Source organism: Passer domesticus, chromosome 1 (genome assembly GCF_036417665.1).
Source record: "Passer domesticus isolate bPasDom1 chromosome 1, bPasDom1.hap1, whole genome shotgun sequence".
In the NCBI taxonomy this organism is placed as follows: domain Eukaryota; kingdom Metazoa; phylum Chordata; class Aves; order Passeriformes; family Passeridae; genus Passer; species Passer domesticus.
Genome location: NC_087474.1, coordinates 49,429,157 through 49,441,770, shown reverse-complemented (window position 1 = coordinate 49,441,770; position 12,614 = coordinate 49,429,157). Strand labels below are relative to the sequence as shown.

General features: G+C 34.8%; 1 protein-coding gene across 2 annotated transcripts in view; it reads left to right on the top strand.

Moving 5' to 3' along the window:
* The window catches only part of CNTNAP2 (contactin associated protein 2), a 1,014,456-nt gene that overhangs the window by 555,895 nt on the left and 445,947 nt on the right, over nucleotides 1-12,614 (top strand). For both annotated transcript variants that reach the window (XM_064419448.1, XM_064419458.1), the window contains one exon: nucleotides 8,367-8,516. In XM_064419448.1, the coding sequence (XP_064275518.1) occupies nucleotides 8,367-8,516 (150 nt within the window). The remainder of the gene's footprint in view (nucleotides 1-8,366; nucleotides 8,517-12,614) is intronic.

The window sequence follows — 12,614 nt, the reverse complement described above, 5'->3', positions numbered from 1 at the left end:
GACATAGCCTCAAGAAGTGCCAGGGGAGGTTCAGATTGGATATCAGGAAGAATGTTTCCACTGAAACTGTGTTTAAACATCGGAACAGGCTGCCCAGGGGGATGGTGGCATCATCATTCTGGATGTGTTCAAGGAACAACTAGAAATGGTACTTAGTTCTGTGGTTTAGTTGCCATGATGCTGTTCAGTCAAAGGCTGAACTCCATGATCTTGGAGGTCTTTACCAGCCTTAGTGATTGTATGATTCTATTAAAAAATAACTTCTGTTGAGAAAGTGGATCATTTGAAATTATCATTATTTTAAGACTTTATTTTTGTTTGCTAAGAAATTTATTGTTTATTTTTCTCTGTCAGCTTTCTGGTTTTGCAAAACCTACACCTACTCAACACAATAGAAATAGTGATCTGTGACAGTAAATACATGCAAATTATGGAGAAAATATTTTCTTGGAGCAAGGAGCATCTTGGACTTCTCCCTTGCAGAGTGCTATGGCAGGGTTATATCACATTTTCCTTAGGGATTCTGATAGAAGAGAACAGGCTGTTTGCTTTTCAAATCAAGATCCCAGTGTCCAAAGCAAATGCTTTCAACATTTTGGACCTGGCTCTGTCTTCAGTAGCCAACAATGCAGCACAATAGGAGTGAACAACAGAGCAGAACAGTTCATGCTGAGACCTCAAAGTCCATGCAAAGTCATTCGCACATGAGACTGGATTTTGTGAGTTTGGGCTTAATTTCAGCTGAAAAAAATACAGCCCTCAGGCATGGAGACTTTTACTAATACAAAACAAAGTCCACTATGTGGGGACAACTGTAATATTTGCTCTATACACACTTCAGCAACAAACTAAAATCACAATTCAGTTTGCATATAAACCTTTATCTCCACCTCTATAGGACCCTGGTTCATGCACAAAAATGTCTTCTGCTGTGCAGAGTTCTATGGATTTGTTTGTGGCTGCAGAACTGGTCTGCAGCAAGGTTAAGTCCAATCTCAATGTGTTACTAACAGGATTTCAACCATGCCATGGAAAGCCATTCAAATAAAATCACTTTTCATATGTAGCGCTGGTTGGTTCTCGAAGTCGAGTATTCCAGGTTTAAAAAATCCAAATGGCTTTAAATTAAAAATGGTTTAATGTCATTTGAGTTTAATAAAAAATAAGAAACACGAATAAACTGGTCATTGGTATTTGCAAGATAATGTCAACATTTAGTAATTTTTTCAGCTGGGAGCAGTGGGTTTGCTTTTTCTACAGTTCATGCCTCTAGGACAGAGGCAGAGGTATAAGAAAATCCTTGTGAATTGTGCTAGATTTAATTTAGAAGGAAAAATTGCAATGTTTCTCCTACTTGTTATGAGGGGCCTATGTACAATGAAGATAAAACTAGAAACAGAATTTTTGTATTATGGTATTAAGTTACAAAAGAGGGCTGCTTTGCAAATTTCCTTTGAAAAACTCTGGAGCCTAGAGCTTTCTGTATCTTCTAAGCAGGAGCATAATGAGAGTGCTACAGGTGCTGATTTGAAAGTATTGCCAAATGCGTAACATAAAAGCTGTTTTTGTGTTCCACAAGTTAAGTGATAAAGCTCAGTCACCTCTTCTCCCTTCATATACTTCAAACTCTCAGTCATGCATTGATGACCACAAAAGATGCATTGAAAGAACTGTTTGGATATCTGAGATATATTTAGGCTTCATGTTGCCAGAGTACTTTAAGATGTGCACAGTTTTTATACCTTTGAGTAATCTCCTACTAAAAAATGTTTTTTAAATATTCTTGTTGATTCAGAGCTCAGGCTGGTAAGCTTGTCTCAAGCATTTAAAATATCAAAACAATGTTACACTTGATATTAGCTGTTGGTCAAAAAATGTCAATTCCCTTTTAGTTCAATGGAGTTTTTCTGCTTTTTCTGTACCTGCTTTTTTCTTACCAACAAAACCGTCTGCAATGAGTTCTGTTCTGTTTGCAATTAAGTATGCTGCTTACACCAAAGTCAAAGTGTTTAAGTTGGGAACTAGTGAGAAAATCTAGGGGAATACCACTAGTCTATGCTTCTGAATCTTCCCTGAATACTTCAGTATTGTGAAATTAAAAGTTACATATTCACCCCCTCTCTACAATATTTTTTTATATACTTTAGCCATCATGAATGTGCCAAGAATAAGAATTTTCTGTCATTGTTTTGTAGGCATCTGAACTTGATTAGTCCAAAGATAAGAAAAAATACCGATGTTTAGTTGCTCTATTCTTTTCAAATTTAGCAATTTAAATAATAAATATACAATAAATATAAATAATTGTATGTGATACAAAAGGGTGTCAAATTCAGAAAGGCCTTCCCAAATAAAGTTAAATGAAGCATGACAGAATAATAGCCACAAAACAAGTATCTTAAAGTTTCATACGATGGAAAGTACTGGTTAGCTCACTTATCAAAATATTATGATGCTTAGCAAATAAAAATAATAATTCAGTGCAGTATGATATCTAGCAGATGATGATTAAAATTATAAAATGAAGTTAAAGATGTATAAGTATAATGATGTTTCTAAGATGGTTTACTTCTTATAATTTACAAGGAAAAATGAAAACAATTTTTCAGAAAAAAATCTGGAGGTTTCTTTTATAAAGTGTTTATGTAGGATAAAGCAGATTTAAATTGCCGCATTTGATAACGATTATTGAAATTGCTTGACTCTTAATAATAGGTCATATATTATATTAGCATGTTCCTAGTTTAAGTAAAGAAAGTTGATTTTGTTCTAGGTGCTCTTAGATATAGGTAAATGTCTTCAAGTCTCAATGATGATGATTGTCTGGGTGTGGGGGACAATGTTGTATGGTAACTATGGTGCTGCCAGCTGAAAGGCAGATAAAGCTAGATGCTGCTCTGAAAAGATTTTTGGGGAGTCCAGAACAGTTATACTAAATAATAAGTAATATGCTAAGTTAGTATAATGGTTATGCTAAATAATATTTTGATTAGTAATGGTCCCTCATAGATAATGAGTGACCATTGCTTGTTTCTTAGTAAAGATTAATTCAGGAGCCATTCATGGAGGTGATTGCCATTGAGCAGGTGTCTTATGCAATGCCAGGGCACAGACTGCATCTTGAGAACCAACATTTTCTGATTTTCTGATGTGATATTGACTGGAATAGAGGAAGAGAGCAGTGGCAAAAGTTGTGTTTGATCTCTAACAGCATTCTTTCTGCAAGCTGAAACACACATCAATATTTTAATTTCCAAGTGTATGTGTTTTCATGTCTAGGACAAAATTTAACAATTTCATTTTATTTTTTTAAATGAGAATAAAGAATGTGTGAAGAACAGAAGAGAGAGGAGAGGAAAATCCTGTGCATTAAAAGCTAAAATTGTTTCAGAAGTTCCATAAGATTCTACAAGTGTCTAAATATAGAATTTGTGAATATTTTTTCTGTCATTCAAGTGCAAACATTATTTTACCTGTTTTTATTACTTTTCAGTAAGAGACAGAACAAAAAGAAATCTTTATGAATTTGACCATTATTTGCCAGGTTTATGGTTCATTACATTAAAATCACTACGAGTCAAGCCTTTTATAAGAATATGTTTGAATATCATAAAGACTCTGCAGCATTGTAGATTTATATAATTGTTATATTTTCTGTTTCCCACACAACAGTATTAACTGTGGAAACAAGAAAATTACCCACCCTTTCAAAAATGCATCCTATACATACAAGGCTAGAGATGCATATAAAGCTGAATTCTCATTTTTTATCCTCTGGTATTAACTTGTAGAGCAAAAACAGTATAAATTGGATATCACCAACAGGCAAAATTGGAACATTTTTCCAACTCCTCACCTTAAAAAAGAACTCTGAGCTTAAACATGAGGACAAAATTTAACATAGCTGTTTTGTTTCTGTTGGAAAACAAGATTTTCCATCATCAAAATTCAAGGACTGCATTTTACACTGTCTTATCTTACTGCTCATCAAATAGCCAAAAAATGAATAATAATTAAAATAAAAATATGTTTTTTGAATCAAAAGCCCTAAAACAGATTATATACTTAAATAGCTTATTTAAGAAACAATCTAAAATATTATATTAGGTGGAGCTGTGATTTTGCATTTCAAGTTTAAAATTACAATGTACTAAATACTGAAAAAGCACAGATCGTGTAATTACATCTGGTGATTATATTTTATCTTTTTCTGATTGAATATTCATGGCATATACTGCTGTATATTTGAACACAGCTGAATATTTCAAACAAAACATTGTTGGCTTTTTTTCTTATAGTCAGAAATACTAGTGCAAAATTGTACTGAGTTGGTGAGGTACACCAGGAATAACAATTACATCACCATCCTAAAACATGGTTCTGTCTGGCTAAAGTGAAAGCAGTAACAAACAAACCTTTCCCTCTGTCTTTAGGCTGAGTATTGAGGGCTCCTAGTCGAATATGCAAGAAATTACAATACAAAATATTTACTACAGCAGTGGGAACTAATAACCCATATGCAGCTGCATAGCCTTTCATTGCTCCAGTGCTTCATGGAGATATTGATAATATTCTTTCCTTGTTTTCTTCTTTACATGTAAATTGAATTTTGGGTTACAGTCCTATATCAAAATTAAGACAAAGTTCTGTTCTGATGTGGCAGATGTTATGGTGTTAACGTCAGAAGTATTTTGTCCATGTACAGACTGTATAAGCTAGCACTCATTGATAGTCACTACATGGGTCAGTACCTTTTAAAGGAAGATTTGATCACACAAGGCTATCCATAGAAGAATTTGAGACTTTGCTGCTATAGTTTTCCCTGAGGCAAAACTCAACCAGATGTTATCTTTCTGAGTTCTCCATTATGTATTAAACCCTTGTACTTTTTCAGTATTCGTTAATCTAGTTCTTCTTCCATGTCTGTAATAAGCAAAACATCTGTTTCTTCTTGTTCAATCAAAGTGCCTAACTCAAGAGTCCCACTTTTAAAATAATGTCATTTAAATAGAAAACGTACATAGAGAGTATGCATTTCATTATGATATTTAATTTGCATATGAAACCATCTTTTCCAGAGCTCAGTAGGGAATTTGTGGTGGCAGCAATATGTATTTCTTTTTTTTTCCCTCTCAACTTGCATACCAAAAAAGAATAAGAAGAAAAGGAATGCAAATAAATATATGTATCAGCTCAGATGAGGAAATTAAACTGCAAGGAGAAACCATCATTGTGCATTTGGGATGTAGGTCATCCTAAACTTACCAGCTGAAAATTCTTTTATTGTAAGGAGACATGATCTGCTCTTACTAATGAGTCTTGGTTTAGAGAAAGATCTCATCAAGCAAAAATAATCCTTATATACATGAGGGTTGTAATAAAATACTACAATCAAAACAGGTCATGCAGCTATACAAATTTATCCCCTATAATTATATATTTATATATATCCCAATAATAATTTAAGTTCCTGACACAAATCAGATAAAAACAGTGGCAGAGATAAAAGGTGCTTTTAGTGTTGTGACTGGGGAGCACAATTCTGTAAAGACAATAGTGAGTATTTGGTGAGTAGTAATGAGAAATCCTCATTAGCATTCATCAGTAAACTCCACAAGAAAAAAATGTACCAGTAAGTTTTCTAAGCAAAAATAAAATTGTACAAGAATTTTTGAGACAACTTTGAGCCAGAACAGTTGGGAATATTACTGTCATACTGCAAAGATCCATGAGGATGGGTAATACCTTTAGCTAAATAAACAGCCTTAATTTATGATTATTTTATATCAATACACTGAAGAGTTCATAAAGCAGAAACAGTGTCATCTTTCAGGGACTGACAGGAATGATTCTAGCTTGTAGGGTCAGATATGTTTAATGTAGGCAAAAAACCAATGCTTCTCCAATCATGCCTCTAGCAAGCAGCTTCCAGACTGCAATGTGTCCCCTTAGTATATCTTCCTAAATGCTGTGCACACAGAGAGAATGCATGAAATCACTTTTGCTTCCAACCTGCAGCTCTCCTCATGCTCTCATTTCCTGATCTGCTCAGGAGAGCCACCTGCTCCGCTCATCCACCTTCCCTCCACCTGCTTTTTGCCTTGAGTCATTGTAATGTTCAGTTTCCCAGCATGCTGCTGGTGAGCTTGGGGGGTTTTCCCTTCACTGCACATGGGCACAGCACAGTACAAACACAAAATACAAAAGTACAGATTGAAATAACTGAAGTATTTTGCATCTCATGCCATATTTAACTTAAAAACCTTTTCTCATTAATACTTTCAGTTCATTCTTTTATGAAGGAGTATCCTCAAGAGGTGAGGATGGTGAGCTTACCCTTATTATATGAAATACAATGAATTTCCAATTTCATAGCACATTCATCTGTCTCTAGCTCTATCAGTTGTCATGGTGGGTTCTCTCACTCCCACTCCTCAACAGGGCAAGGGGAGAAAATAGGACTGAGATGTTCATGGAGTGAAATAAAGACAGGGAGATCATATACCAATTACAGTTGCAAGCAAAACAGACTCGGCTTGTGAAAATTAATTTAATTCATTGCCAATTAAACTAGATCTAGGTAGTGAGAAACAAAGATAATCATTAAAACAACACCTTATTCTTCCTTGTTGAAGCTCAGCTTCTTCAGTCACAACTCTTCTACATCCTGCTCCTGAGCAGTACAGGAGGGGATGCAGGGATAAGACCAGAACTCTGCTGCTCCTGCTCTCTTGAGCTGTTGCTCTTCTCTGGGGGCCAGAGCCCCTCCCTTCCCTGCTCTCACTCTCCCTTGGAGCTGGCAGGGCCGTTTCTGACTCGTTTTCTCTCATCTCTCCCTGCCTGGGGCTGAGGGGCTTCCCTGTGTTCAGCTGTGCACCTTCTTGTCTCATGTACTGCAGTGTCTTGGTTTCTGCAATATCCCCCTTTCCAGAGAGGGCTTTAGATATACCTCCCTTTGTGATGAACTGCTCATGCCACTGCTTTTGTGCCTCATGTTTTAATGGCCAATTCTTCATTTTTGTCCAAGAAAGCTTACAAACAGAAAAAAAATTCCCTCATATTTGGTACATTAGGTCTTTCATCTGTTTTTACTCTAGATTGAATAAGCTTACAGGCTTTAGTAGTAACATTTCTTACTGATACATTTTCAAGAGGCTTCTGCTACTTTTATTCATACTAATGAATTTCCTGAGACTATTATGAGAAGAGCACCCTGTTTTATATCACAACTTGATCTCATATTTTAAACAAAGATGTGCAAATACTAGGAAAAAATATTCATCAAATTTTTAGGTATATGTCTTTGCTGTGACTATTGTTCTTTGTTCATAGAAGGTAACATTCTTTTGAATATTTTGAAAAGTTATGTTGCGTTATATTTCTGCTGACATTTTGCTTTCCACTTAATTTTAGAAACACCTTATTACATTGCATTGTGCTTTATTTTGACAAATGACATTTTGCTAAGGTGACTTTATCTAGGTGGAGAAAATATTGCTTGTAAGAGGTGCCATCACTTCCAGTTCGCTTTTACTACAGCATTTGCTACTCGCTTGCTGACCCAGCATAATTTGTCTGCAGGGAAATGAGTAGAACAAACCAGCACCCTTTGGCAGTTCTTAGTGTGCCAGGCAAACTGGCTTTCTGCCAGCTGCTGGAGACAACATTAGAAGTATAAATTCTGTGGGTTTTAAAAGACCTGAATGAATGAACAATTCCATCTGCTTCACTGCTGCCAGTATTTGGAGGATGGTGCTCCTGTAAGATTGTGGGGTTTTCAGAAATATGCTAGTTATGAAGTTCCTCTGTGATAATGCCTTCCTCTGTCTTCTTCTTCTTCTCTGAGTAGCTCTACATCTCAATTAGCTGTGAATTCACTTCATGAGCCTTTTTCCCTCCTATTTTTTCCTTTACCTCTTCTTGGAAATATCTGAAGCGATACATGCCTTACATGAGCATAATGTGCCCTTTGGCTCTCTTAGTCACTATAGTTAAATGGATGAATCAATATCTTTTCCTTCAGAACTTAATCATAGAGACAATTAAGACATATTCTTTATTAGGAAAATGCAGAATATGGCCTTTTGATAGGGAAGGTGAGTGATAACATCTGTAGTTAGATACTATTATGCCTGTGAGCATGGACACTTCAGTAATTCCAAGACTTGTATTTATGATATAATGTGGATTTCTTTGTAACTGTCACTTTAATAACAATACCTCATTATCCCACTAAAATGATTGCATTTCTGCAGTAACCTTTAGTAAACCTTATATAATGAGCCACACAAAAGAGACACACAAAACACTTAGAGATAACGCTTAGAGTTAGTAAAATGTTGCAATGGTTTTTTTGTTCTTCATAGGCTCTGGTCTCAATGATGGGCAGTGGCATGAAGTTCGATTCCTGGCTAAGGAAAATTTTGCTGTCCTCACCATTGATGGCGATGAAGCTTCAGCTGTTCGAACTAACAGCCCTCTACAAGTCAAGACGGGAGAAAAATATTTCTTTGGAGGTAAAAAAATAGCAAAACAAATACATGCCTAAAGTGCTGTTGTCTTTTAATGTATATAACAGGTGAAATGGAGCTCAGGATGTAATTCATTTATGTGTATCTTCTTATGGGGTAAAAGCCTAGGTGTACAATATTAAACTTAATTTCACTTTCAATATAACTTGGAATGATTTCTCAGATCTCTGAACATTTCAGAGAAAGGGCACTCTTAATAGTTTAAACAAAATGTACCAAGTGGAGAAATAAACTCAACTTTTTAAGTTTGAAATCCTGAAGAGGAAAAAAAAATAAATAATTGTTCAGGACAGGTCCTGATTTTTTTGCTGATTTTTAAGTGCTGTCATGATTGTGGGTAATTGAGAAGCTCTCATAGGTTGAAGTCTTAGACTGTTCAGTATTTTTGTTTGGTGACAGTTCACATACTAAAAAGGGGTGCTAAAAATTTTACCTTTGATATTTCTTGTGCTTGGTCTTCTATGATAGCATTATGAAAATAAAAAAGGCATCAAAAATCTTGGATGTTTAAAACTGACATTTAAATTTCTATATTTAAAAGTTTGTGTGTCAAAAATATTTTTGATCTGTAAAAAATGCAGGTTGCACTTTTGAAGTGTGCCACACCTTTGAGGTTGAGCATGAATTCTTCAGACAGAGAACATAAACTTTAAAAGCAGAATTTATCAGTGTTAAGAATTGATTTCCTTAAAACTTACAAGGTACCTGTCTAATAAAAATAAAATAGAAATGTGATACTATAAATAGTCGTAACAGTAGTCAAGGAATGGAAAATTTACATGAAGTACTCTAAATAGAAAGGGAAAACAGTAATTTCAAGTTTGTTTGAATTTCATTTTGTTATCAAATTAAAGCTCTGTCACAAGAGTTAAACTTCCTGTTGTTGTAACATGCCTATTTTCCAATATTCAGCTAATCTTGTATTTTTAGCCTATTGTCTCAAATAAGAGTTCTAGTATAGCCAGTTTCCACATGCTAAAGTGTGAAAATTATTTTGTTGTCAAAACATAGTATGTTCAATTTGTCAGAACAGTCTGTGATATTTTAATTAAATGAAATTATTAAGCACACATAGGAGACAATGCAAAGAAGTGCTGCATATAATATATAAAGTGTTAAATTCCGTTAATTTTGATAGGTAAAATCCCCGGATCACTATTTCATTTTTGGAGAGAGATTGACTGATTTCTAAAATGTCTTTTACCTGAAATGTCTTTTACCTCTGTTTCTGTCTTTTTGAGGGATAGATTTTCTAGATTCTACAGGTAGCTTTTATACTCTTTCTCAGTCAAAAGTCAGGTTGATTTGTTGTCATTTCAGTTGGACTATGAAATTTGCTTGATTTGTCATTGTTGACCTGTACTTTATAATTCCATCATTCTTCCATAAAAAACAAGTATGCATGCAGATATTATCCTAGTGGTATATGGAAGTCAATCATGAAATCCCTGAAGTCTCATTCCCACATCTGTTCATGCAAATACATGGTCCTGTTACATAAACTATGGGATGTTTGTTTTTCCTTAGTATCTTTTGTCCTCAGAAAGGTCTTCTAAAGTTATGTCAAAAAAACAGTGGTGTCCTAACCTTCATGTCCCAAGTTTGTTTCAAAATCTGCATTTGCAACACTTTACTTACTCACATAAACTGTCAGAAGCTGTGAATCTGAAAAAGCTTAACTTATAGAACCCATTTATAATATTTTGCTTACACATGAAAATTTCTATATAAATGTATGTTATTTATTTATGTATATATAGATAATATATTAAAGGCTGCAACCTTTAAGACAGTCTTTTGGAGGCATGTTAGAAATCTACCTTTTGTATTCATGACCTGCATCTTATAAGTCAAAGGTATTTTTGTTCTGTTCCCTGCAAATGTACATGTTCCTCATTACTTGTCTTTAGAAGCACTCCAAGTCATGGCTTTAAACAAATAACATTTACAAGAGAATGTAGAGAAGGAGAATAGTGAGAACCTCAAAAATTTGTGCCAGGTGGTCATCAAAGATATTGTCATTAGTTTCCTTAGGAATAAGTTCAGATAAGAAAGTATCAAGCACTTATTTGCTGCAAATACACCTAGTTGTTTAGGAAATGATAGCTTCTTGAATTCAGAGGGCAGTAGCCATCTACACAATGCTAGATGGCTGCCAGAAATAATTATCAATTCTTTGGTGATTATATGTTTTCATTGTGAAAATGAATCTAGATTTCTTTGTTAAAGAATTGAATATGATAGTTACAGATACACTGTTAAACCTTTGCATTATGAAATATAAACATATATAGTAGATGTAGATGTTAAATGATGAGATTTAAAGATAGCAGTGTTATGATTTTCATCCAATCCCACTGCTATATTTCTTGACCTTTCAAAATACTGAGAAAACTCAGTCCATTGAATTTTTGTTTAGAGAGGTTGTACAGCATTTCTAGCATGCTCTGAACACTCTTTGATGGCCTACTTCATCTTTGAAGGAGCTACTATATGTTTGCAAGTGTTTTGTTGCCCAAACTTTCCCTTTCCAGAATAAGTGAGCCTCTTTATTTTCCTGTTTCCTGGTGTCAATACAACAAATGTGTACTACAGGAAATGTTATTGTCTTTGCTGAAGAAAAGATTTAGAAGTTGCATTTCAACACTGCAGTACAATATTTTCTCAAAAATGTTTGTCATAGACCAGCACAGACAAATTTTTACAACACATGCAGAGGCATTTGAATAAAGGAGATGTGGAAACCAGAATATTTTGTGACTTCTGGTTGTAGAACTAACTTTTCTAGTTTTGAAAAACTAGAAAAGTAACTAGTACATTTACTAGTAAGTAAATTATAAGAGTATTAGTCATTTCTTTGTCAGAGAATATTATGTTCAGTACTATTAAAATGTTTTTTCCACCTTGCTTTGTGCCTCTCCGGTGCCATCTCCCAGAAATACTGAGATCCTCCCAAGGGATAGACAGTAGTGATGTTTTATTCAAGCCTAAAGAGTATGGGGAAGCTGTGTAAGATGAGCCATTTCTGTAGATTGTGTGAATGTGGGAGGATGGGTGCTAATTGCCTATTGCCCTTTTGTATAACTTATTTTCTGCCCACCGGTTTTATTTTCCTTCTTTTTCTTCTTTGAATGTGTGTTTTTGGAAAGAAGTGAACTTCCCTTCCCTACTAAGCTCTAGAGAATTATGTTTCTTTGTTGTTTCCAATTATCTGCATAAAACAAAGAAACAGAACAGAGGATGTGAATCACAGAGTGAAAATGAGTCCATTAACCTCGTTTGCACTGTTGGAGATAAAGGGCTTTTGTAAAGCATCCTAAGCTTTCACCAAACCACCAAATAGCTGCCTGATGTCCATAGGAAATATTTGATTAGAGACATAATTTTGACTTGTTTCTATGGCATTTATTTTTAATTGTGTCTACTTTTCCCCTCCTTTTCACTGGCTCAAGGATGGGATAGTTTTTAGTACGAGTGCTAAATTTTCATTGAGAACAAAGGTGTGCTGTGAGCATCAGTCAATCCATTCTGTGCTGCTTTTTCTGACAAGCACAGATGAAGGGAATATGCAGTAAGTTTCCTATGGGACACCAGTCTAAGGTGTGTAGAAAGTTCTCCCTTTCTCTGCAAAACACATGGAGTCTTGTTCCAGGAGTAGAATTCATTTTGAAAAGTTGTGTTGGTCTAAAAGTCCATAAAATCAGAGACAATGGAAGGAGGAGGGAACTTTAGGACAAAAATTACCTTCCTTTGTTTCACATTTCCTGGACTCTTCTGTGAACACTTCCTTCTTAAAGATCTTTGTGCAGTGTCTCTAAATTTTTCATTGTTATCCATTGTTATAATTGTGTGGATTGTTTTAATTAAGAGCCATTGCAGTAATGGCCACAGTTCCTAAGTAGTGTCATTGGCTTTTAAAAAGCATCTGAAGTATCATAATTGCAAGTATTATTATTAGGAAGGGGTCATTTTTCCTGTTTTGTTGAGTGGGGGGGCATGTTTCTGTAGCTCAAATTCAAATTTGTTCAGCAAAACCAAATCTGAGTTTTTAGGTGTCACAACAAATAAATGAGACACATCTAA